General features: G+C 34.5%; 1 protein-coding gene and 1 long non-coding RNA gene across 2 annotated transcripts; both read right to left on the bottom strand.

The window, feature by feature from the left end:
• Window positions 1-896: 896 nt before the first annotated feature.
• LOC133317761 (uncharacterized) lies at window positions 897-3,590 on the bottom strand. Its single transcript, XR_009752367.1, has 3 exons — window positions 3,318-3,590; window positions 2,372-2,456; window positions 897-1,258 (listed from the first exon to the last, which is right to left on the bottom strand). It is a non-coding gene; the product is annotated as an uncharacterized LOC133317761 (long non-coding RNA).
• A 13,155-nt stretch (window positions 3,591-16,745) lies between these two features.
• On the bottom strand, window positions 16,746-27,049 carry LOC133317760 (uncharacterized). The gene is made up of 7 exons (XM_061519640.1): window positions 27,008-27,049; window positions 26,612-26,696; window positions 17,800-18,022; window positions 17,598-17,625; window positions 17,247-17,293; window positions 17,101-17,149; window positions 16,746-16,823 (listed from the first exon to the last, which is right to left on the bottom strand). Exons 1-7 carry the CDS (start codon window positions 27,047-27,049, stop codon window positions 16,746-16,748), a joined length of 552 nt encoding a protein of 183 aa, XP_061375624.1.
• Between the last annotated feature and the right edge of the window lie 882 nt (window positions 27,050-27,931).

Genomic DNA, 27,931 nt, shown 5'->3' on the forward strand with positions numbered 1-27,931 from the left:
GACCGAAGATCAATCTTAGAAAATATAGTCGCACCACACAATTGATCCAACAAATCGTCTATACGCGGCAAAGGATACTTATTCTTGACAGTAACCTTGTTCAACTGCCGGTAATCTGTACGCAATCTTATAGACTCGTCCTTCTTCTTAACAAAGATCACCGGGACTCTCCACGGAGATACACTCCGTCTGATAAAATTCTTACTAGACAAGTCTTCTATCTGCTTCTTCAATTCAGATAATTCCAGAGGTGACATCCGGTATGGGGCAAGAGAGATAGGCCCCACGCCAGGTAACAAGTCGATTGTAAATTCAATTTTCTTCTCTGACGAAAATTCGAAATTTCATCCTTATCACAGTCAAATTGAATGCTTCATTATTAATTCAAGCTCTTTCTGCCTAGTTGTAGTCCAAGTCTGCTGTAGTGCAACCAAAATCGCTACAACATGATCCGGTGGTGGATCATGATTATTAAATGTTCTACGAGTTCTCCTTGGAGGAACCATATCTCTGCATATATTACACTAAGGAATGAGTTAGCTACGCTCACACTCAGTGATCACACATGCATTATACAGCACTCCAAGAAAACACTCAAGAACTTCCAACTTCAAATATCTTAAGCTATATATCATGTAACTCCCTAGAGCAACTGCTCTGATACCATAAATGTAACATCCCCGGCCTCGAGTCGGTTCAATTAACATGCATATGATACTTAACAGAAACAGCGGAAGACTTAACTTACGAAAATACGAACTAACTTTTTCTTTTTCTTTAATCCTTTTTCACATGACATATCACATTGCATACTTCTTCTAATTTAATTCTTATTTTACGGAGACGAAAATCGGACAGAGTAACCTCTGTAAATCGGACAACTGGGGATTTTCCAATCCCACTCTCAAGAGTTCCTGATAGACAGTTTAAACAATATATATTTCCAGAAGTACCAGTCATGCAAATATACTCAGATACCCATCTATGGGCGCATGCTGAACTTGGCTCCGTGCCACAAATCTAATAGCATGCAATCCAATACATAATATAACTGAATACTACATAGTCATATCATCATGCCTGAATACATAAATGTACATGTATCGAATATGAACACTATGCAACAATACATCTTTTCCAAAAATACGTCTAAAACAAATAGTAGCATCCGACCACCCAGAACTCCACATCCTCATACTAGTACCTCTAGCCACGGTTAGTGTCCTTGTCCCATGAGGCTCTTCAATTAACTGTGTTCCTGAAATCATATCCCCAAACGGGGTTAGAGACGAATCTCTAGTAAACTCCAGGTTTATGGAAAACCCTCCATACCCTGGGCTCACTTCCTGCATGACAATCAGATACATAATATACAAAACATCATATAAGCAATTATCATAACTGAACAAAGCATATATACATATCTTATCAAAGACAAACGCAGTCATTCCCAAGGGATGACCCCAAGCGAAAATCAACACACGTAACAAATATCTTTTACAAAAATCATCACAATACTCACATCAGAACAAAACGTGTTATATCAGAGACGTACGTAATTGTTCCCAAGGGATGACCCCAAGCGGAAATCAACGTACGTAACAAATATCATTTACAAAATCATCATACATATCCCATAAAACATGTCATATAATCAAATATCATAACTAAACAAAACATATACACATATCTTATCAGAAACGTACGCAGATATTCCCAAGGGAGGACCCCAAGCGGAAATCAACGCACGTGTTCCCAAGGGAGGACCCCAAGCGGAACCAGAACATATCAGAGGCGTACGCAGTCATTCCCAAGGGAGGACCCCAAGCGGAAATCAACGCACGTGTTCCCGAGGGAGGACCCCAAAGCGGAACCAGAACATATCAGAGGCGTACGCAGTCATTCCCAAGGGAGGACCCCAAGCGGAAATCAACGCACGTGTTCCCGAGGGAGGACCCCAAAGCGGAACCAGAACATATCAGAGGCGTACGCAGTCATTCCCAAGGGAGGACCCTAAGCGGAAATCAACGCACGTGTTCCCGAGGGAGGACCCCAAAGCGGAACCAGAACATATCAAAGGCGTACACCATCAGTCCCGAGGGAGGACCCCAAAGCGAACATTCGGGTACTATACAATCAATGGCCAGATATTGTTACAGAAATCATATTACAGAAGTCATATCATAACAAAACATATCATATTAACACATATCAAAGTAAATACATCAAAACAAAACATATCATATTATCATATAGCTCTATATGAATGCATCTATATCATATATCTCATACATATCATACAACCTGACCACAGTCCGTACACTATGGCGGAACACAAAGTAGGAGCGAACCCCATAAACATAGAGCTTACCTCTTGGAGCTTTACAGTTTGCTTACTTGAAGAGCAAGCTACTTATCATGCTCCACGAGAATCCAAACGTTCACAGTAGGTACACCTAGAGAAGGAATTCAACACAAAACTCAATAAAATGATATAATGCCATGTAAATATACAAGACACACACTTTATTGTTTATTTTCTTTTTACTTAAATCATATTAAGTCATGAGTGGGTGGTTCTTTGTTCAATAAATCCCCACAAAATTTCAAACATTCACTTAGTCTTAGGATAGTCCCAACTTAAGGCAGAATGTCCATTACAATGGAGCTATAAGATTTCTCTTTGCCTAGTGCCTAAACCCAAGCTTAGCCACCTATATAAATTATTTTACGCATATAAGTGTTCTCACTTTGCGAAATAATATCTCCGAACATATACCTCCTTTGAAAATGGCTAAAACTCATTTTAAGGTCATACAAAGGAGCTACCTTATTTTCTTTTTTATTTCACCAAAGCGAAGGTCCATACACCTTAGAATATTATTCCACGCATAAAAGTATGCTCGATTTGTAAAACAGTAACTCATAGCACATACTTCCTTTGTAAATGGCTAAGAGGCACGTAAAGGAATTCATGCCAACTTCATGATTCCAATGCTTTAGTCCATCAAATTCAAGCTTATCACACACCTCTAATCCAAGATTCATTAATTCATATATATACGGTACTACGGTACCGTTCATCTCTACAATACTATTCATGTATACGTCACTATTCACGTATACAACACTATTCAAAAATATGGTATCTTTAATTTTTCAGATACATTTTCACCGTTAAAATTCTCATCTAAACACTTTTCTCAACATGAGCTAAACTTGAATCAAGCTCTAACATGCTCAATCAAACCAAATTTTCAAAATGAAACCATAAATTCAATCTTCATAAAAACATGAAAAGGAAGGGAATTTCTTACCACAATGCACTCTAAAACAAAGGAGAGATGAGTATCTAAGCTCCCATGGCCTCAAGCTCCATCAAAATCACCATTATCCATGAAATTCGAAATCTTAGATGATGAAGATCTCTCTCTACAGTGAAACCCACCCAGAAATACTGGTACCAATGGATTCCTCTCGAAATTTCTCACAAGTTTGGCTTTGGAACGGAGTGATTTGGAGGTCTCTAGCTCTCTCTACGAATTTTGGAAGGTTTTTATTCAAAACCTCCATTTCTCTCATTTTGCTCTCTGTCCGACGACGAAGAAGAATGGGGAAACAGTGACTCACTACTCACTTAAGTGAGTTTATTTTACTAGTGGGTATAAGCTTATCTATCTATGCACCTCCATTTATTACCAAACTTCACCCAAAGGACTAGAATATTTTTCTAGTCACTTTTCTATATTTACTTTCACTTTTTGGATAACTTTATTTACCCGCATTTTTACCACTTAACTGTCATTTTAACTCCTCTTTCACCAAAAGTGACTTTATTTCTTTTACTTCTAATTATTCTTCAAAATTAAATCCACAACTACTAGTGATGGTTATTATACCCTGATTCTGCAATTGAGTATCAGATTTTGGTATAGACAGGGGATATTCTAGTGTCAGGAAGTTATGGCCTTTTTGAAAATTTATATGCTGATGGTATCAAAAAAAATTTGATGAGCACAGAAGGAATCTTGGAAATCAATGATTTGGCTGAGCATATAGCAGAAATTGCTCTGTTCCTTTCTAGGCCCAAAGATTATCGAATCTGATGCTTCTAAGAGGAAAGGACGTAATCATGAGGGAGGAAAAAAAGATGATATCACTATTTTAGTGGCTCAAATTACAATATGAGGTTGTTTAGGTCTTTGAGTTTTGTAATATTTCCTTCTCATTCGATTACTTGTATATATGAAGTTGTTTAGTCCTTTGATGTATATAATTCCTTCTAATTGGTAACTAAACTGTTTTTTTCATCTGTATGTATATACTGCCCGCGAATAATATAGACTTTTACATCTGGTGTTACAATTGGTAATTAGATAGTGTTTTACATCTATACATATTTACATCTTATGCGGTTTTTATTGTATGATTCTAACTGAGAGAGTATTGGGGCAATTTTTTTTTTTTTTGGTTATAAAGAAATTCTAAAATCTGGTGTGGGGAGGGGTAGGATAAGATGAAATGAAAACAAAGTAGCATGGAAGTGGGAACAAACAGTCCTCAAAAGGACTTGGTGCCACTTAAATTACAACTCTTGGGTAATTACTGATCCTTAATATCATGAAATAGTAAAAAGAAATTGCAAAACTAATGCCAGCCATTATGTTGTGTTCTAGAAGTTGCATTAGGAAATAAGAATAGGATGCGAAAGGAAGTTGTGTTTGCTTAGATGGACTATTACCACTGCCACCTCACAAACTATTTATCAAATAGTTATTCTGTTATACCTTGATAGGTAGTTACTGCTAAGTTAATTAGTTACACTTACATTTCTGTTTTGAATCAGTTAGCTTAGTTTAGCTCTTCATGTATTAAGCTGATATATATATATATATATATATATATATATATATATATACATATATATATATATATATATATATATATATATATGGGTCCGTCGCTTCTCATGTGACTGCTGATGAGAAAAGTTGCAGCAAATTTTTAACACTAGGATACACGTGCGGATCCTAGGATACACGTGCGGATTCTATCAAAAAAAAAAAAACCAGGATTCGGACGCGTATCCTGTGTTGCTGCAAGTTTTCCCTTTTGCAGTAACATAAGAAGTACTTTCCCATATATATATATATATATATATATATATATATATATATGGGGAAGGTTATAGTTTCAACCTTTTTTTTTACAACCTCTTACAACCATATCTTAACACCGTTGATTTCCGCCAATCAACGGTTATCATTTATTGTGAATTAATAATTAATTAATGAATTTAATTTGTTAAAATAATAACCGTTGATTGGCGGAAATCAACGGTAATAAGAAAAGGTTATAAGAGGTTGTAAAAAAAAAGGTTGTAACTATAACCTTCCTATATATATATATATATATATATATATATATATATATATATATAGCAAAATGATTTCTGCAGCCGGTGCACCTACAGCTAGCCAGGATCCGCGTGCGGATCCTAGGATACAGCACCGGATCCTTGTTTTTTTTTTTTTTAAAACGCCGTGGGCCCACTTTTCTGTGTCAGCTGTAGAGTGTTATCTACAGCGGCGGCAGAAATGATAAGCCCTATATATATATATATATATATATATAATATATATATATATATATAAGATTTATTACTAAATGGTACAAAGATATGGTGATAAAGAGAGAAAAAAAGGGAATCATAATCATTCAAATGTGAATCAATTAATATAAATAAATAAAACGACGTAGTCTTGGAGTTGCCAGAGATAAACTTATCTCAAGCTGCTTGAAAAATGTTTTTCCATATCAACAACCACTGTAGTTACAAATTCATTCAATGCAATTATCAATTTCTTCCTTCAGTAATTCAGTAATATGGACAGCAGTTAATTAATGGTACTAATTGCTATATACATGTGATCTGTACATCTATTGTGTTTTTCCTTCTTCGTAACTAAGTTGCTTCATAAAGAGTACTAATTAACACATAATTCAGTTAATTTGCCATGGAACAGATACACATAAATCAATAATAAACGTTAAACTGTTGCTAATTTCGTTTTTAGTATTTGAATACCGATATATTGATAATTTCGAGAGCCATTGTACTATTTCTAGCAATGGAGTTTCTTTAACCATAGCTCAAACTCTTGTTGGTGCTTCTGGGTTCTAGCTTTACCTCACCTCCTTTTTAGTTCTCTTATGGCTTTTTTTCCCATTTTGTGTAACTGCTTGAAATTTCAGAATTCGCAGGTCAAGCTAATTGAAGCCTAAAGTATTAAGTTATGCTACCGAATGGAATTCTAACATATGGCTGCTTCTAAACTGCAAGTGTTTTTGAGAAGGGTGAATGGAGTAGAGTGAATAACATTAGCACTAGAAATCTATAACTGCATAGGAGTTCAAATATTAATTAAATTTTTAACTTTCCTAATGCTTAGAACTTTAATTGCCAATCTCTGATTGCCTATTTTTTCTACTCAGTTGTCTTGATTTCAGACCATGGTGAGGTGCAGAGATACTTTTTCGCTAAGTTTAGTTTTGTGAAGATGGGGGCTGGGGAGGAACGACTTGTATTTGTAAGTATTATCTTTCTGAATATTATAATGTTCTCTAGACGTGAAATGAGCATGTTACACAACTAATAATGCATGTTCTTGTTTCCTTTGGATTAGTTTTCTCTGTATCATATAATGTAGTTTTTTCCATTGGGACATTAATCATCTTAGAATACTCACAATTCCACATCTTTGCTTTGCATAATACAATTGAAAAGGTTAAAATGTTTAGAATGTTGTAAATGTAAAAAGGGAGGGGGAAAGAGAATTTTTGTTGTTACATACTAGATGAATGGCCATTCATGCTAATTATTGTTAATGTCCTATGTTTTCTAGACTGTAATGCTTCTTCATTGAATTAAATTATCACTTTATCCTTGTTGTCTCCTTTTTTATTTTCAATCTAATCTTCAGACTTGAGGCCCATTTTCTTCACGGTTGAGTTTTGCTAGCAATATGAAGTGATTGTTTAGACAATTAATACTTGTAGCATCCAATAGATCTGATAGATATGTTTATAGTATATTTTCTGCATGTGTATAGTAGAGTACAAACCACCCCAAATTTGTGATGGATGTTGTATGGCTTCCTACATGCCTATTTACAAATTATTTATTTTGTTTTACTACTGCTTTGACCTGAAATCATGTTTCCATGAATCTTACATATGAGGGACTTACATTGTTCGAACCAAAGTTTTGGTTTTGTTCTAACAACATCTACTGAATTGTTGAGGTCGTATGTTTTAATAAACCATTGGTAATTGATGTTGCATATCTGTCACCTCTTGGACCAGCTGCGATTTTTGCAGTATAATGTTTAATATGTTTTATATCGGGTAATTGTTTTATTTATTTATTTGTAATTATCAAAAAGAATGACAGCTATGGGATAGCTGTCACAAAATTTGGTGTTGCAACAGAGACGGGGTAGAAAGAGGGGGGAATCTTTATCATTCTTAGAGCCTGTTTGGATCCTCTTATTTTTAAGCTAGAATTGGATCCTTTTATTTTTAAGCTAGAAGCTACTTATAAGTTAAAGCTAAAAAAAAGAGCTTAAAAAAATAAGCTAAAAGCTGTTTGGAAATTACATAAAAATTTTAGCTTAAAAATTACTTAAAAGCACATATTTCAAGAAAATTATCTCTTTCTATCTTTATCACTCTTTATTTTAAAAAAAAAGCACACAATTCAAGAAAAACAGATAAGAGCTTAAAAAAAAGCTCCTCCTAGAAGCTTTTAATTTTCAGCTTTTTTCTTCATTATAAAAAAAGAGCTTTTCGTTATAAGAGCTTTTCCCAAAACTTGTTTGGCCTTATAAGTAGCTTGTAGCTTAAAAAAAAGAGGATCCAAACAGGCACTTAGTACTATTGCTATTTATAATATTTTATTGGCATTGCTATAATAATAACAATGATCTATTTACCTACATAATTGCGTTTTATATATCGAGGTTGCAGAAAAAGTTAAATGTTATTTGTTTATAGAAAGCCACATTAGCAAGTGGGATAAGTGAAGATGCAAGCCAGATTATACAGATTAGAATGTGAGTGATCCACAATAACAAGGGTTATTTGTTTGAAAGCCGTCCAGATCAGCATTTCAAAGTAGGTGAAATAATATATTTGCATGATCCTATGTAAAAGCTACAATGAGAAATTGTGTTAAGATAGGTAAGTGATAGTTTAGTGATCTCCCATTTGAGTTGTTCGATCATGTTTTGTAACTTACTTGATTTGGGGTTAAATTTTAAGATTGTGCCTAGCCTATGGATGATACACCGAAAATACAAAAATGTACTCTATTTCTTCGCATAAATTATTTTAAACTATTGATTAGATTTAGAAATGATACTTTACTCTAGCATTTGGTAATGCACGGTAATGTCTTCAACTGCATACAGAGTAATGTCTTCGTTGATGAGCTGGAGAAGGAAATGGTTACAAGGCTGAGCCACTTTTACAGGGAGGGCGACATGGAGGCAGATAAATTAGCTCTTTTGGGTCATTCCTTTTTGAACTGGGATTTGCATGTTCTGTATGAGAACCTTTGAGTGCATAGGAAGCCCAAGACTTTGTTCCTTGTTGTAATTTATTTTCCATTATTTGAGAAAAAAAAATATGCATCATTTTTCTTAATTCATCTTTAATAAAAAAGTTTTCATCTTCCTAAAAAATAGAGAAGTGTTGTATTCATGATTCTACCTGTTAATAATACTTGCACTAAATGAAATGAAAATCTCTGAACAATATCTGTGACTATCCAGAAAACATCATCTTAAATTACAAGAGAAAAAACGTAATTAACTTGTCCTGTGAGAACTCCTCAAGTAACAGAATATAATTCTCACTAAAAGCTACTTCATCATCATTTTTGTTCATCTAAATATTAAAACAAGAATATGTTTTCAACATCAGGATCCCAACTTGGCTACAAACTAATAAAAACTCATAATAAAGCAATGATAATATTCAAAAATAATGATTAAAACCATGTTTGTTAGATGATGTTTGGAACGAGAGAAGAGTAATATTTTTCATGTAATTAGAAAAAACTTCTCATCTCTCACTTCAAACACCTCTGCCAAACATCGCCTTAAAAACATTTGCTGTGGCGGGTCACGGCATGGATCTTAGAAACAAAGCAGCATCAGAGGAGAATTCTAAGAAAGAATTGGGTTTTTCAAAACGAATAGAAATATTTCGGAAAATTTCGTATACGTTGGGGTAAATTAGCTGCTTGGAGCAACCTCAATCTCAAAGGTGTCTTGGGACTCGAATAACCCTAATTTTCTCTCAAACTACTTATATAGAGTGGCTAATGTCGGTCTTTTGTTGCTATGACGATTCTGTCCTCCACGGTATTTGAGAGCGTTGATGAGGATGAGCAGTGTTTTAGTCATTTAGCAATGTTCTAGTTCATACTAATTGTCCACAAACAGAGGTGTACGGGCCTACAAAAAGAAAAGAGAAGAGAAAAAAGAAGATGAAAAATTCCATCTATTTTTATATAAATGTAAGAAATAAATATTTTACTTAATTATTAATTTCAATTATATATTTTTTTATATAAAATATAAACTAATTTAAATATATTTCTTTTATAAAATTTGTTATATTAATTATTTTTAAAGTGATGTATATAACTTATTGATTTAGTACATAGCTGTATAGATAATTTTTTCTGCAAAAGGGCTGAAACTATTCATATTTTATCTTTGTTCTTATAATTTTTTGTAGGTGCAATTTTTATTTTTTTTTCTTGGTTTAAATTGTAAGTGCAACTTTAATTGTTGCCAAAGCAGAGCTTGGTTGTGTCAGACTATTAAGGCATCTTATCAGTTGCGTTAGAGCAAAAGATCAATGATAAATAATCGGGGAGATTACACTTCTGGATTAATCTGACTAAATTATTCAATTTAAGCACCAAATAACTGCGTATGATGATTCCAAAATAAATATTGTAACATTTTCGTCTCGAGCCGATTCAATTAACATACATATGATATAAATAGAACCAACAGAAGATTTAATTTATAAAAAATACGAGCTAATTTTTTCTATTTTTTTAATCCTTTTTCACATGATATCGCATATTGCATATTTTTCCTAATTTAATTCTTATTTGACGAAAACGAAAATCGAGCAGAGTAACCTCTGTAAATTAGATAACTGGAGATTTGCAAATCTCACTCTCAAGGGTTCCTGATAAACAGTTTATATCATATATGATTTCAGAAATACCAGATATCCATATAAACAATGAACCGAATATTTATCAATAAAGTCTTATGGATCAAAGTAGAAAACATGTCAAGGTTATGACTTAATTATCACAAGAGTATATACTCATCCATGGACGCATGCATAACTTGGCTCTGTGCCACTATGTCTAACAGTATGCAAATCCAACATGTAAACATATAACTGAATACTACATCGTATTATAAACATGCCTGAATACACAATTGTACATGCATCAAAGCAGAAAACATGTACAAATGATATAAAGGCCATATACAATTATATTTTTGCACTCTATGTAACGCCCGGTCGCTTCAAGAATCAACGACTATCCCCACATACTAACACGAGACTTTTCAGTGTACTTTTTTCTCACTCACACACTTCCCGAGAAAACTTCCCAAGAGGTCACCCATACCAGAATTACTCCAAGTCAAGCACGTTTAACTGTGGAGTTCTTTTGTTTCGGGCTACCGAAAAGAAGATGCATCTTGTTAGTATAGGTATTACCTATTAATTCTTATAAGCTCTCTCTATCTGTGCAGTCTCACACCTGCACAGTCTTTGAAATCCCTAACTTTCGGGTATCGATTCGATTCATTCACGCATGTTACCCCCTGCTGGAAGCTTGTCAGGAGCCGCTCCTTGTCCGTGCTTCTTTGCACCGGCGATCACTCCTTGCCATCGTCAACGCTCGGGATGTTACACTCTAAACCCCCTAATACCCATCATGGCCGAAATCTAAGTAGTGGCCTAGGGAACTTTTTTTTTAATTTTTCCAACTCATCATCATGCTTGTTTGACTCTATATCATCATAAAACACACTAATACTTCATAAATTTCAAGCTTCCACTTCATAAGTTCTCCACAAAATATGCTCATAATATTCAAAATTTAAACCATGAAAATCAAACCATTAGAATGAGGATTTCTTACCTCAAATTGCTTATCCAAGGTTCAAGGAACAAAACCCAAGCTTGGCTCCACTCAAAAATAAACTTCTCTCACTAGGATGAATAGTGACCAAACTTTTAAGAGGAGAGAGCTCCTCACACAAGCATTTTCAGCCTAAACAAAGTAGTGGGATGGATTCACCATGATCTCTACTTAAACTTTCATGTATGGCACTTAGTGCTTTGGTGACTAGATGAGTGAGAAAGAGAGGAGAGAGAGAGAGAAAACCCTAACCCTTAACAACCATTGAAGTCTCAATGAGAAAGAGAAGAGGACGACAGTGGCGCGTAGGATGTAACATCCCGGTCTCGAGCCGGTTCAATTAACATACATATGATATAAACAGAAACAATGGAAGACTTAATTTACGAAAATACGAGCTAACTTTTTTTTTCCTTTTCATTAACCTTAATTCACATGATATCTCACATTGCATACTTCTCCTAGTTTAATTCGTATTTGACGAAGACGAAAATCGAACAGAGTAACCTCTGTAAATTGGACAACTGGGGATTTGTCAATCTCACTCTCAAAGGTTCCTGGTAAGCAGTTTATACATGTATTATGTCAGAAATACTAGATATCTATATAGTACTATATACCCATCCATAGGTGCATGCATAACTGGCTCCGTGCTACTATGTCTAACAGCATACATATTTCAGCACATGCACATATCTGAATACACAAATGTACATGCATCAAATATGAACACGTGTACAAAACATATACGGACCATATATTGTATAACGGATCAAACATCATGATCCCAAAATGAATAGAACACTATACAACAGTACATATTCTCCAAAAATAACATCTATAATAAATAGTAGCGTCCGGCCACCCAAGACTCCATATCCTCATACTAGTACCTCTAGCCACGGGTAGTGTCCTTGTCCTGTGAGGCTCTTCAATTAACTATGTTCCTGAAATCATATTCCCAAACAGGGTTAGAGACGAATCTCCAGTAAGCTCCAGGTTTATGGAAAACTCTTCATACACTGGGCTCACTTCCTGCATGACAGTCAGATACATAATATACAAAACATCATACAAGTAAATATCATAGCTGAACAAGCATATACACATATCTTATCAAAGATGCACGCAGTATTTCCCAAGGGAGAACCCCAAGCAAAAATCAACGGACATAACAAATATCATAACTAAAATGAGCATATATACTTATCTTATCAGAGATGGACGTAGTATTTTGAAAGGGAGGACCCCAAGCAAAAATCAACGCACATAAATTCATTTACGAAAATCAACACAATAATCACATCAAAATAAAACATATCTTATCAGAGACGTACGCAGTCATTCCCAAGGGATGACCCCAAGCAGGAATCTACATACGTAACAAATATCATATACAAAATCATCACAATAATCACATCAGAACAAAACATATCTTATCAGAGACGTACGCAGTCATTCCCAAGGGACGACCCCAAGCGAAAATCATCGTACGTGTTCCCAAAGGAGTACCCCAAGCGGAACCAGAACATATCAGAGGTGTACACCATCAATCCCGAGGGATGACCCCAAGCAGACATCAGTGCACATAGGATCAATGGCCAGAGATCATCACATAACAGAGGTGTACACAGTCAATCCCAAGGGAAGACCCTAAGCGAAAATCAGTGCACATGTTCCCAAGGGAGGGCCCCAAGCGAAACTCAACATATAACAGATATATACACAGTCAGTCTCAAGGAAGGACCTCAAGCGGACATTAGTGCATATAGAATCAATGGCCAGAGATCATTACAGAAATCACATCAAAACATATCAAAGTAAACACATCAAAACATATCAAATTAAACACATCAAAACATATCAAATTAAACACATCAAAACATATCACATCACATCATCATATAGTTCTATATGAATGCATCTATATCATATATCTCATACATATCATATAACCTGACCACAGTCCGTACACTATGGCGGAACACAAAGTAGGAGCGAACCCCATAAACATAGAGCTTACCTTTTGAAGCTTTACCAATTTGCTCACTTGTAACACGAGTTACCTATTTAGCTCCAAAGAAATCCAAACACGCTCAGTCATTAGGCACACCTAGAGAAAGAATTCAAAACGAAATCAATAAAATGTTACTATGCCATGAAATTTACACAAGGCATACATCTTATTGCTTACTTTCATTTCTTCACATTATGCCAATTTACAAGTCAAGACCATCCTTTCTTAAGATCATTATTTAACACATTTACGGATGATTACTCGTAACACAAGCAACCACCCGGTTTCATAGTTACCTAGGGTCCTTAATTGACCCAACCAAGCTTCTAACATAATCTTTACAATTTTTAACATTTTCTAGTTCCACAATTCATGCAATGGCCGAAACCCATACCAAGAAAGACTAGGAATTTTCATCAATTCTTTTTACACAACCATTGGTTCGTAGAACCCACACTTAGCCCCAAAATTATTCATACATTCTCATAACATTTTTTTTTAAGTTTAACTTTGCCTAATTTTTGTTCACAAAGTCATGGCAATTTATACAAGGGAGCTAAGGTGCCTCTCATTTTGCCTTAAACCATTTAACTACCAAATCATACTTAAATCATGCATTAGGACTTAGATGCATCACTAAAATAATTTTAACTAAATTTTCCCAATAATACCCTAAAGGCCGAAATGCATAGGGTAGGTTTCCAAGGGATTTTTCACAAAAAAATCTCACTTTCACACTTAATCTCAACATACACCAATATTCAAACTTTCACAATTTATGCAATTAAATTTTTTGCACATCAAGCCTAAGTCCCTATTATAATTTAGCCTAAAAACGTGGTAAACCAAAGGTTTATCAATGCATCACTAAGATAATTTTAACTAAATTTTCCCAATAATACCCTAAAGGCCGAAATGCATAGGGTAGGTTTCCAAGGGATTTTTCACAAAAAAATCTCACTTTCACACTTAATCTCAACATACACCTATATTCAAACTTTCACAATTTATGCAATTAAATTTTTTGCACATCAAGCCTAAGTCCCTATTATGGCTGAATTCTAGGTGCTCCAAGGGGAATTTTTCTTAATTTTTTTAAACACATGTTCATGGTTATTCTACATTACAACTTACTACACAACACTAATTCATTACAAATTTCCAATTTCAAACTCAAAATTCCCACCAAAACATACTTCAAAATTTCAAAACATAAATCACAAAATTTAAACCATGGAAATAGAGATTTCTCACCTTTAATCCCTTATACCAAGCCTAGAGAACAACCTCCAAGCAAAGCTCCATGAAAAACCACCATTTTTCTCTTTGATGAATAGTAATCCGAATTGGGGGAAGAGGATAGCTCTTTCTACTAGCAATTTTAGCCTAAAATAAGGGGTGGAACGGATTCATTGGATGATTTCCTATTGATTTCATGTAATGGACTTTTTCATTTGGATGCTTGTGTAGAGAGAAATCAAAGGAAGAAATTTTGAAACCCAACCCCACCCATGGAAGAGCTTCGACAAACAGAGAAGGAGAAGAAGAAAGGCAGCGCATAGGAGGAAAGAAATAAAGGAGTTTACGGTGTGTAAGTTTAAGTTACTTTAACTGGGTAACAACTTATCTATCTACACACTTCCATCCAATACCAAACTTTACCCAATGAACTAGAATATTTTTTCAGTCAGATTTCTAACTTTACTTTCTCTTTTTGGGTAACTTTGTTTACCTGCATTTTTACCCCTTAACTGTCATTTTAACGTATTTTTCATCAAATGTGACTTTATTTTTTTTCTTTATAATTATACTTCAATATTAAATCCATAATAAATGTGAGGGTCATTATATAGGAGGAAGAAGAATTTAAAGGATTTTCACGGTTTGTAAAGTTAAATTACTTTAATTGGATAACTGCTTATCTATCTACACACCTCCATTTAATACCAAACTTTATCCAATGAACTAGAATATTATTTTAGTCATATTTCTAACTTTACTTTTGCATTTTGGATAATTTTTCCTACACACATTTTTACTCCGAAAATCTCACGTACTTTTAACCTCAAAAGGAACCCTAATTTATTTAATTAGGTCTTTTACTTAATTTAACTCATTTATACATGATTAATGTAACGATCGGCCGCTTCAAGAATCAACGACTATCCCCACATACTAACACGAGACTTTTCAGTGTGTTTTTTCCTCACTCGCACACTTCCCTGGGAAAACTTCCCAGGAGGTCACTCATCCTAAAATTGCTCCAAGTCAAGCACGCTTAACTATGGAGTTCTTCCGTTCCGGGCTACCGAAAAGTAGATGCATCTTGTTAGTATGGATAGTACCAATTAATTCTTATAAGCTATCCCAGACTATGCAGTCTTATACCTGCACAGTCTTTGGAATCCCTCTCTTTCGGGTGTCGATTCGATTCATTCATGCATGTAACCCCTGCTAGAAGCCTGTCAAGAGCCGCTCCTTGTCCGTGCCTCTTTGCACCGGCGATCACTCCCCGCCCTCGTTGGCGCTCGAGATGTTACATGCCCACCAGCTTCCGCCTGGTTCGTCCTCGAACCACACCGAACTGGAAGAGAGGCCTGCTCTGATAGCACTTGTAACGCTCGGCCGCTTCAAGAATCAACGACTATCCCCACATACTAACACGAGAATTTTCAGTGTGCTTTTTTCTCACTCGCACACTTCCTGGGAAAAGTTTTCCCAGGAGGTCACCCATCCCTAAATTGCTCCAAGTCAAGCACACTTAACAATGGAGTTCTTCCGTTCCGGGCTACCGAAAAGTAGATGCATCTTGTTAGTATAGGTAGTACCATTTAATTCTTATAAGCTATCTCAAACTGTGCAGTCTTATACCTGCACAGCCTTTGGAATCCCTCTTTTTCGGGTGTCGATTCGATTCATTCATGCATGTAACCCCCTGCTGGAAACCTGTCAAGAGCCGCTCCTTGTCCGTGCCTCTTTGCACCGGCGATCACTCCCCGTCCTCGTCAGCGCTCGGGATATTACAATTAAATATTTAATCACATGCCTTTTTTTAATTAAACGGGTTAGGGGTATTATAAATATGAGTTGTACATTCAATTCTAATTTTAAACTAAATAAAAACACCTAGTACTTATTTGATACTTAACTGTAAAATCACTATATTGTTCTGACTCCAAAACTAGAGAGCATAAAGTATGAATACAGCAATTGAATCTTAAACATCTTCGAGTTGGGAAAACTTTCCAAAATATTGGAAAGTTGTTTAAAAAATGGCTTTAAAGTGGATAACATTGTTCTTTGTTTGACAAGCAAGCTGGGGAGAACTTATACTGAAATTGGTCTAAAAAACATGAAGTGGTACAACAGCACGAAGGCTAAAAAGAATAAGTGCATGTTGGAGCATAGTTTTCTCGTGTAATTCTCCACAAATTAGTCCAACAACACCAAGTAATATTGTGGATCTTGAACTGGAAAGATTTACATGGCCTCTCTACCCTTCTGTTGGAGCACAGTTTTGTAAGCAACTTCACCAACTAAATTTATATAGTAGGTTACCTGCCATGGGCAGATGCATTAGTTGAGCTTTGATAAATATTTGTAGAGTCATTTAGACATTTGAGAAAATTACTGAATACATGGTATTTAACCAATTATGTCATGCATAATGACTCATAAATTTTGTGCAACATCCACTTTAATGTAACAAGTAGGAGTAAGGAGCTGAGTCCAAAACAATTCAGAATACTTGAGACCAATGAGACAATGAATATCCAAATCCTTAAGTTTCCTCATAGAATTGATGAATGAATACTGCATAGAGTTAGCTACCCACAATTTGCACCGAGCTGACTCGGTGAAGAAGGAATCCATTAGCCAATTCTCTAGACAGACAAAAACAAAAAGGAGGAATTCATAAGGTAGGTAACAGATGTTGAGTAAAGCACAAATCACAGGGACTGAAGGTGAATGAATACTAACCTGCTAAAGACAGAATTCCCATTTAGAAAAACTGAATAGGGTTTTTTCTCAATCAAGGGTTTCCAATGTAAGCAACACTACCCTCAATGGCATTGTTAGTACAATCCTGCCCACAATGGCATGGTTAGTACAAACCTGCCCACTCAGGTACACATTCTGAGGAGTAAAGGGTGAATGTCAGACAAGAGACAGTTCAGTCATCATGTCAAAAATTTAGTATGTGGAAATTTTCCCTATAAAAAAACGTTATAATTGCTTTGTGCTTACTACTGCAAATTTCAGAAATATACTGTGCAAATACTCAAAATCATACTTTTTCTTCATTTGATCCTTATTCTCTCCACAAATGACCAGCTGTTGGTATCCAATAACAATGCGCCTAAAGTTACAAAAGAGATAAAAGAGTTTATCAACAATTGGAATGATTTTATTATCACATATGAATTTGCAATAGTACAGGTTTTTGGGACATTATTATTATTTTTAACATATTGATGTCAGATTTTGAATGAGTCATTCTGAAAAAAAAGTTTAATGCCGAGACTGACCATACCAATTGCTACTGTTTGCTTCCAGTGTTCTGATCAGCCAATCCAACTGATTGTTTCTGTTGCCACTTAATGATCCCTTCAAGACCAAGTCCTTCAGTATCAGAAAAGTAAACGTATAAGAGAAGAGACTAAAGCTTGTTAATACACAAGGACATGGTTTTAAATTGTCAACAATCAATTGCAGCCAGCAATATTGTGGTTTGGAGGTCTTCACAGCCGCATTGTCTGCAATTTTTCACAATTTTGGTAATCACAAAGCAACTGAAACCGCAATTTATAACCATGCAGTGAGACAGTAAATGAAGCTAGATGATATCGACTCAAAACAGTTAAAGGAAAAAGGAAAATATGCAAATAAATAAGCTGGACCTGGACTCATGTATGAGATGTCAGTCGAACATTAAAAGTAAAGGACATAAAAAGAAAGTAAAATTGAATGACCACGGTATTGATGGTAATTAAACAGATTTTTTCTTTTTCCTATGGTTAGAAGAAGTAAGAGTGGCACTTAATCATACAATTACATGGAAAGCCAACAACAGATGTTTAATATGTTGTTTTATATCAGGTAATTGTTATTTTCTTTTATTTTTTTATTTGTAGTTATCAAAAAGAATGTCAGGGATAGCTGTCACAATATTTGTTGTTGCAACAGAGACAAGGGGTCGAAAGAGGGAGGAAATCTTTATTATTCTTAGTACTATTGCTATTTATAATATTTTATTGGTATTGCTATAATTATAACATAATGATATATTTACCTACATAATTGTGTTTTATATATCGAAGTTACAGAAAAAGTGAAATGTTATTTGTTTATAGAAAGCCACATTAGCAAGTGAGATAAGTGAAGATATAGCCAAATTATACACATTAGAATGTGAGTGATCCACAATAACATAGGTTATTTGTTTGAAAGCCATCCAGATCAGATATTTGCATGATCCTAAATCCAAATTAGTTTTAGGTGTCTTCATCAAAGTTATAGATCTTTCTCTTAGCTTTCTGAAACACCAAAGAATATAAAATTTCATGATGGGAAGCTCACGATATGAGTAAAATACTGAAACCTGCCTAGATTTTATGACAGCACCGTTGTCCTAACTTCGTGTCTAATTTAAGCTACTCAAACATCAGAATTTGATTTCGACTTATACTGTAACATCCCCGTCTCGAGCCGGTTCAATTAACATACATATGATAAAACAGAAAACAGCGGAAGACTTAACTTCTGAAAATACGAGCTAACTTTTTCTTTTTCTTTTTAAATCTTACTCGGGGTAAACGAAAATCGGGCAGAGTTTCCTCTATAAATCGGACAACTGGGGATTTTCCAATCCCACTCAGAAGCATTTCCTGATAAACAGTTTATACAGCATAGTAATCCAGAAGTACCAGTCATGCAGATACAATCAGATACCCATCCATGGGCGCATGCAAAATATGGCTCCGTGCCACTATCCTAATCAACATGCAATCCAATACGAAATCATAAACTGAATAATACATCATCATATGACGTGCCTGAATACCCAAATGTACATGCATCCAAGTGACAGACATGTACAAAACATATACAGGCCATATACAAAATAAAGGATCAATATCGTGATCCATCAAATGCGGAAATACTAAAAGACAACAAACACTCCAAAAGGTAGTAGCCTACAGCCACTCAAAATCCGATTTGTCAACTGCCTCAGCCACATGTCGTGTCCCTGCCTAGTGAGGACTCACCGGGAATCTGGGCACCTGAAAATATGTCCCCAAGAGGGGTGAGATTACAAATCTCAATAAGCTCCAGGTTTATAGAGAATTCTCCATACCCCTGGCTCACTCCTGCATGAAAGTCAGATACAGAGTATACAAATACAACATATAACAGATATCATAACAGAACAGATCATATATCCATATCATATCAGAGATGTGCGCCGTCATTCCCAAGGGAGGACCCCAAGCGGAAATCAACGCACGTGTTCCCGAGGGAGGACCCCAAAGCGGAACCAGACATATCAGAGGCGTACACCATCAGTCCCGAGGGAGGACCCCAAAGCGGACATCCGGGTACTATACAATCAATGGCCAGAGATTGTTACAGAAATCATATTACAGAAGTCATATCAGAGCAAAACATATCATGTTATCAAATAACTCTATATGAATGCATCTATACAAAGCATCTAAATCACAGTCATACAGTCCAACCATAGTTCACTAACCATGGTGGAGCACTCAAGCAGGAAAAGACTCCTTAAACATAGAGCTTACCTCTTGAAGCTTTACCAATACGCTTACTTGTGGAACAAGTTACTTTTATCGCTTCAAGAGATTTCCGATCCTTCTCAATCCCTAGGCACACCTAGAGAATAATTTACAATGCATCAATAAAATGATGCAATACCATGATTATTTCATAAGCATACATTTTATCGCTTATTTTCCTTTCTTTATATTTTTGCCAATTCTATGCCAATACACAAGTCTAGACCTCTATACACCCGTTGGCGTTCTTTAATTTAATCAAGCATTTACTTAAGAATTTTTCACATAAATCATGCTATTTTTCTTTAAAAGTCGCGGGCATACCCTTAGGGACTCAAGGTATTTTTCAACCATTTGTCAAAGCATTTCACTTCTTAGCTCATCCATTGGTATATTAAAATGCAACACATTTTATTAGAATAAAATGTAACCAATATATATATACCCCTAAACATCCTATAGTTCGCAACATAGAGCAAGTATTTGTAGGATTTTTTCTAACTTTGGCATTTCCACCAATTAATCCATTTACACTTCATTCCAACATATTTTACCTTTTCAAACATACAATAAAAATTTGCATGATGAACCCTATATAAGCCATGAAGGCCGAAACCTAGGGGAAAAGTGCACTAGGGCTTTTCAATTTTTTTATCACAAATTAATGCTTACTAAACACTATCATTCCTAACCAACAACAATCCATCATAATTTTCACCTTCTAACATCAAATATTTCCCACTCAAAACATGCTCCAAATTTTCAAAACATAGATCACAAAATAATACCATAGAAATAGAGGTTTCTTACCTCTAATCACTTGTACAAAGCCTAGAGAATAACCTCCAAGCAAAGCTCCATCAAAAACTCACTTTTTCTCCTCCTATGAATAGTAATCCGAAAATAAGAGGAGGAATAACTCTTCACACACTCAACTATAGCTCAAATGGATAGGTGCAATGGATTCCTTGAGTGGTTCCTAATCAATTTCAAGTGGTGGGTCATAAGATTTGGTTGAGAATTCAAGAAGAAATCAACAAAACAAGCAAAACCCTAACCCCCCCCCCCCTTTTTCCATGGCTGAAGCTCGGCCCTTCAAGAGAGAGAAGAAGAAATTTTTGCAATGAATAGTGATTCATTTAAGTGGCCAAGCTATTTAGGCACATGTGGCCCTTTTGTCGGATGTTTTTCTATCGCGTATTTCACTTAAATTTACCCGAAACTTAACTTAAAGCTTCTGATATATTTTTATTTTTCTAAAGTTATTTAAATTAATTTTTATTTCCTACGGAACAATATTCATAATTCACAGTATGGTTTTTGCACCGTTTTTAACGAAATGCACTGTGAACCACTAACTGTACTTTATTTAATTCTGAAACTTAACACTTATAAACTTATCATTTTCTTGGGCCTATATTGACTTGCTTGGCATATATTGGACTTTCCTATTCTTATTTCATCAATGATTTATTTCTGGACTCTACCGGTTGCTTACACAACAGTACAAAATACCCGGTAAAAACACTATTCACGAGATTTTCACGGAAAGTGCCAGACTATACAATTTCTCTTTCTGAACTCATATTTGTCGTCAGAATTATCAAATTATGTCTCTAAAATTATTTTGCTCTTTTTAAGCTCTACCGGTTAATTCACAAAACTGTAAATTCTCCGGCAGAACGCACTGTTCATAACATAGTCATGATTACAGTCAAAATACTCGAAATCACTCACTAAATCTAATTATGGCATTTAAATCCTTAAATTAAATCTCTAATTAAGATTTATCCTATAGGGTCATTATATATACACAAAAGTTTTAGGCCAAAGTCTTACCTTTTCAAAATACATGAGAATAGCCGAATCCGATGTATATGTTTCCTTCTTATTTGTAACTATACTATGTTTTTCATCTGTATATTCTGCCTACAATTAATATAGATTTTTACATATGTTGTGTTACAATTTTGTATGGTCACTGTGGAAGTTTGGACTTATTACAAGAAAGCATAAATAAGTTTAATGGATTAAGGGATACCATTCTAAATATTGTATGCGACCTGCTACTCATTACATTCATATTTGTCTCACCAAAATGCCTGTTAACTATAAAAATAATAATAAAAATCAGCACATATATACATGTATTGTATACACCTACCTTAACTTTAAAAAAAGAAAAGAAAAAAAGAATTCAAGTCACAGAGAGCAAACCTCGGAGCTCTCATGAATTTGGAAATTCTGATTTTCATCAACAAGAAGATCATTAATTTCTTCATTATAGTGAGGGAGCTTGCTGAGATGGCCAAATTGGCTGTGCAAGCAAGAGTTCATCATATAGCCATCTGAATGAATCGAAGTAACCATAGTTGTAATTTGACAAAGCCAAAGAAAATTCCACCTTTGTCAACCAACCAAATCACGCATTGTACGTTGTTGTTATCTAAATCCTGAAGTAGAAGGTCTAAAGCTCGCTAAGCTTCTTGCACACCCTTCTCCTCAGCCGCTACCATCCAGAAAAGGAACCCCAATGTACAAATTTGACACCTTTCTTGAAGAAATTTTTGCTTTCAACAATGATTGGATTATGGATAGCATTATGTTATGGTAGAAAATTTCCTGAATTGCCCATCGTGTATACGATAAAATGCCTGAACCACCTACTTTCTTTGGACTATGCTTCACAAACCAACTCAACTGCCTTTGATTTGATTCTAGTTTCTTGTATTAGTTATTTGCTATTTGATTTTCAAATTTTTCTCTTTTTATAGAGATTGTTTTCCTTGTACTATGCTTCTTTGTTGGTAGGATAAAGATCATCTGAATGCAGCTATGGTCACCACTACTGAGTACCCATCCGTTAATAATATATTTAACTTAGTTTAAATTTACTATGTTATTAGTTTCTCTTGTTTTAATGGCATTTATCCAAAAGTCGCATTTTTTTATTCTTATATTTAACCTTTTGCAAATGCAAGATAAGGTTATCTACCATAGATCCTTCCATGGATTCTGTGGATGCTGGAGATTTACAACAGAAAGAACTTTATTAACTTGTACAGTGAGAACTCCTCAAGTAATAACTGAGAAGTATAGCAGTTTGGCTCGGCTCGACAACCTGCCCCACCGGTCAAATTGAGCTTTATAATCCATCTCAAAAGTGTGGTGGACGAAACGAGCTCCTTTTTTGTCGGGTTGATGACAGACATAAGTAGGGGGAGGCAAGACAGTGTAAAATAAGTTCAACGGGCCAACTCGCCGAAATGGAGCGAGACGCTCACCTTGCCACCTCTACTAATAAATAACAGGATATAAGAACGTTTTAAATACTATAGTTTTTTATTTAAAAAAAAAATTCTCTAAAAATAAATCTAAAAATTATAATTACTTTTTATTCTTAAAATCAATTTAAAAAAAAAAGATGTCTAAGTTATTTTTATTGATATAAGATATTATTGTTACCAATCAATATTATTACAAATTTATTATATTAATTGAATAAAAAATTATAACCATACAACAGTAAAAATAAATATTAAATATTAAATATAAAAAATAAATTTAAAATATTAAATCAAAATCATTGTATCAACATAATTAGTTTATCTAACTATAAATAATATTAATTGTAACAATATCCTATCTCATTTTTATTTAAAAAATTATTTTATCGATTATTCTGCAAAACAATTTAAAAAACAAAAAGTAAAAAAAACAATCAAACAGATTCTACTTCTCATGAAAAGCTATTTGATGATAATTTTTGTTGATCTAAATATTAAAACACAAATATGTTTTTAACATTAGGTCCCAACTTGGCTCAAACTAATAAACTGAAGTCGACATGGTAAAGAAAACAATATTTCGTGTAAAAATAATCAATATTTCGTGTAAAAATAATCAATATTTCAGCAGCAACTATGTAACCGAAGTGAAAACTCATAATAAAGCAATGATGATATTCAAAAATAACGATTAAAACCATGTTTGTCAGATGATGTTTGGAACGAGAGAAGAATAATATTTTTCATGTAATCAGAAAAAGCTTTTCATCTCTCGTTTCAAACACCTCTGCCAAACATCGCCTTAAAAACAGTTGCGGTGGCGGGTCACGGCATGGATCATAGCAACAAAAACAACATAGGAGGAGAATTAAGAAAGAAAAGGGTTTTCGGAACGCATAGAGATATTTCGGAAAATTTTGTATATGTTGGCGTAAGTTAGTTGCTTAGAGCAGCCTCAATCTGAAAGGTGTGGGACTTCAACAACCCTAGTTTTCTCTCAATCTAGTTATATAGAGAGGCTGTTGTCGGTCTTCTGCTTCTATGACGATTATACCCTCCACGGTATTTGAAAGCGTTGATGAGGATGAGCAGTGTTTTAGTCATTTAGCAATGTTCTAGTGTTTTACAGCCGACACTAAGATTATCTCCATTTACATCCTCATCTTAAGATTATTTTTTTAAATATTTTATTTTTTTAAAAAAAAATTAATAAATTCTAGATATTTTGTCTTTAAGACTCTATAAGTAAACAATAAAATTCGTAAATTTTTATAGTTTAATTAACTTAAAAATTATAATAGAATTTATATGTTTATATTTTTTTATAATTTAACTACATCTTCAATTATATGTTTTCTAAAATTATAACTATGTGTTTAAAATCTAATGGCTTTTATAGGTATGAACATTCTTTTATACTTTTAAAAATATTGAAAGTATAAAATTTAGTTTGCAAAAAATATTTGAAATTTCTTTATTACATTTTTTTTTTTTGGGTATCCTGGTTGGGGTCAAATCCCAAACCAAGCTAAGAATAAGTAATACAACGAGTTATATCAAAATCCCAATCCTGATTTCTCCGGTTTACAGATAACCTAATCTCTTACAGAGATTTGTCGAATTCCTTCAACTTATCACCCTAGGCCTGTGCTCTTTCAAGACATGCCCAAAAGTATACCTATGAGTTTCCATGTTTCAGGCAGACGAGGTATACAATCAAAACATGCCTTCTAGAACACAGCCTAGGTGACAACTTATGGTCTAAGGAAAGACATACCCAAATATTAAGAGACTGCTCTAATGATACTTTTGTAAGATTTCTTCATAGAGTCTCTTTGTGGGTCTGTTCAGTGCGAGCTATACCCTTATAGGTCCACCCACGACTTTAGCTAAGACATCTCCATATTTGTAGCTCATGAGGTCTTTACCTTGTATCCGAATACAAGTAGATAAGTCGTGCTAGTCTTACCCGAGATTACTGATCCTCATTCTTAGTGTCTCTAGACTAGGAACATAAAATTAGGAATAAACATCTGGTATCCTTAAATCCTCATGATCGTGATCTCATCACAGATACTCAAGAGATACCTATTTTATTCCAAGGGGTTTATCCAGTTACTCATATAATATATTAACAATAATATTGAGACAAAATATGAAACAGGATAAAGAGTGCTTATTATTTATTTGCGACAATATAAAAAGGTTCACATATGTCCTAATCTAATCAAAAGATTGTCTCTAGGACATCCATATACTAACAGTATTTTACCCCAAAAAAAGCATAACATAAATCAAACACAACCCACTTTGTCCAACATGATGGGTTAATAGGTTTTGGGTTTAGAATTTTGTTATATGATTTTTGGACTATGATTGGGGAAAGGCCCAAGTAGGTGTAGGGTAGGGTTGGGGATAATTGGATCAATTTGAATTGTATTAGTTTTCACCAACCAAACTAAAAATCAATCCAATCGAATTAATTTTACGGGTTTTTTTTTATTTTCAATTAATTCGGTTATTGGTTTTTCGATTTGATCACCGCGATTTGAATCGGTTGATGAACACCCCTGCTCTACGCCAATAACCTACATCAACTATATAATTTTCATCAACATTCTTGCAATTATCATAGGATTTACGAATCCAACACATGAACATAAAATTACATCAACATGTGCAATAATCACACTGCTAGAACAAGAATAAGATAAACATTACCTTACACTAATGCTTACATAATGTGTTATCCAATCTTATATATATATATATATATATATATATATATCATGAACTATAAACCAATACATTTACAAGTTTCTTCAAAAGGAAAGTTAACATCATGCCATCCAAACAAATATACATAGACATCAAAATGGATGCATCATCATCAAATCTCCTCAAGCATAAGAGCCTTTAGCTTTATACGGGTCTCTTTCCTTGTGAAGGCTATCCTGCTACTACTAGAGTACCTAAAACATGTCCCCAAAAAGGGTGAGATACAAATCTCAGTGAACCCTGGGTTCTTGAAGCAATTTTCCTTGCAAGAATTCACTTTCAGCAAGAAAGGTTAGTACACATGACATAAAGGCAACATATAACTAGAGGGATGTACAAAAGAAAGTTAACATCATGTCATCCAAACAAATATACATAGACATCAAAATGGATGCATCATCATCAAATCTCCTCAAGTATAAGAGCCTTTAGCTTTATACAGGTCTCTTGCCCTATGAGGGCTACCCTGCTATTGCTGGAGTACCTGAAACATATCCTAAAAGGGGTGAGATATAAATCTCAGTAAACACTGGGTTCTTGGAGTAATTCTCCTTCCAAGAATTCACTTCCTGCATGAAATTTTAGTACATATGGCATAAAAGTAACATATAACTAGAGGGATATATAAATGATTGTGGATCTGTGCAACTAGTCTATTGTGGACTTGTGTTCCAAAGGCACAAAGCTAACTCTGGTTGGATGCCTCCCAAGAGTAGCAAACTTCCAAGGGCTATCCCTCAATAGATGATATCCCCAAGGCAAGTCTATGTTCCAATTGGCCAAATAACTAAACAATCACATCACACATATTCCACCCATAGTGCTTGTCTAATGGTGCACTCACCAATGTCACAATGACTTTATATGAATGTAGTTATACCATAACACTAATATACCAACCATCGTCCAAACATATAACCATTGTCTCATTGAACCATGGTGGAACAACCAAGAGGGATAAAATCCCAAGAAACAAAGGTTTAACTCTTGAAGCTATGTACTATATAGCACTTTCCTTGTCGAAGATTTCTTCAATCTAATACACAATCTTTCAACCAATATCACCTATTTAAGGGATACAATTCCATTTATCAATATATACAATGATACAATTTATTAAGTCAAGGCTTGAATATTTCCAAAAATATGCTTTTTGAATATTCACCCTAACACTTGACAATTCAAGACTTCAAGCCCCAAATGACTTATCCTCGTTAGGTAATTTCACCAATGCAACCTATTCAAGGTATACATCAATTAATTAAACATATACATAACAATATATTCATATACCAAAACTTCCAATTTTTTATCAAAGTTTTAGGTTTGGTTACTTACTCAATTCTTAATAATTCAAGACTCCAAGTTTTGGTAACTTGGTGGTTCCAATGGATGCACTTCCATCACAACCTCACTTGGTTCACCACTATACATCAAACAAGCATATATATCACCATCAACATTCATTCCCAAGACTCAAAATGCCATAAATATACACTTTGCTCATGAGTCAAAATTCCAAGTTGATTAAAGTGATGGTTTCTATCTTTTTCCTTTGCCAAGAACATCTACCTAACATATTTTGTGAAGGCATCTAGGTTCATTTTCACCACAACATTACCAACCATGAAAATCCTCTTTAAATACACACTTTGTTCATGACCAATGATTTCGAAAATGACAATAATGGTGATTTCATTGTTTATTCTTCATTAAACATATTTCCTAATCATTTCTTCTCAAAGGACCCAAGCCAAATTCAAGTCATAATTCATGTTGGATATTATTCACTCAAGAACCCTAG

Source organism: Gastrolobium bilobum, unplaced genomic scaffold (genome assembly GCF_033153095.1).
Source record: "Gastrolobium bilobum isolate Gb01-03AN ecotype WA unplaced genomic scaffold, APGP_CSIRO_Gbil_v1 utg23027, whole genome shotgun sequence".
In the NCBI taxonomy this organism is placed as follows: Eukaryota; Viridiplantae; Streptophyta; class Magnoliopsida; order Fabales; family Fabaceae; genus Gastrolobium; species Gastrolobium bilobum.

Excerpts from the sequence above, each read along its gene's own strand:
- LOC133317760 (XM_061519640.1), bottom strand. The coding sequence starts at position 27,049 with ATGGTTATATGTTTGGACGATGGTTGGTATATTAGTGTTATG. Across the intron at positions 17,150-17,246 it reads GGGAATTCTGTCTTTAGCAG|AGAATTGGCTAATGGATTCC; the intron begins GTTAGTATTCAT and ends TTGTCTGTCTAG. Across the intron at positions 16,824-17,100 it reads GAGTCAGCTCGGTGCAAATT|GTAACCTACTATATAAATTT; the intron begins GTGGGTAGCTAA and ends TGCCCATGGCAG.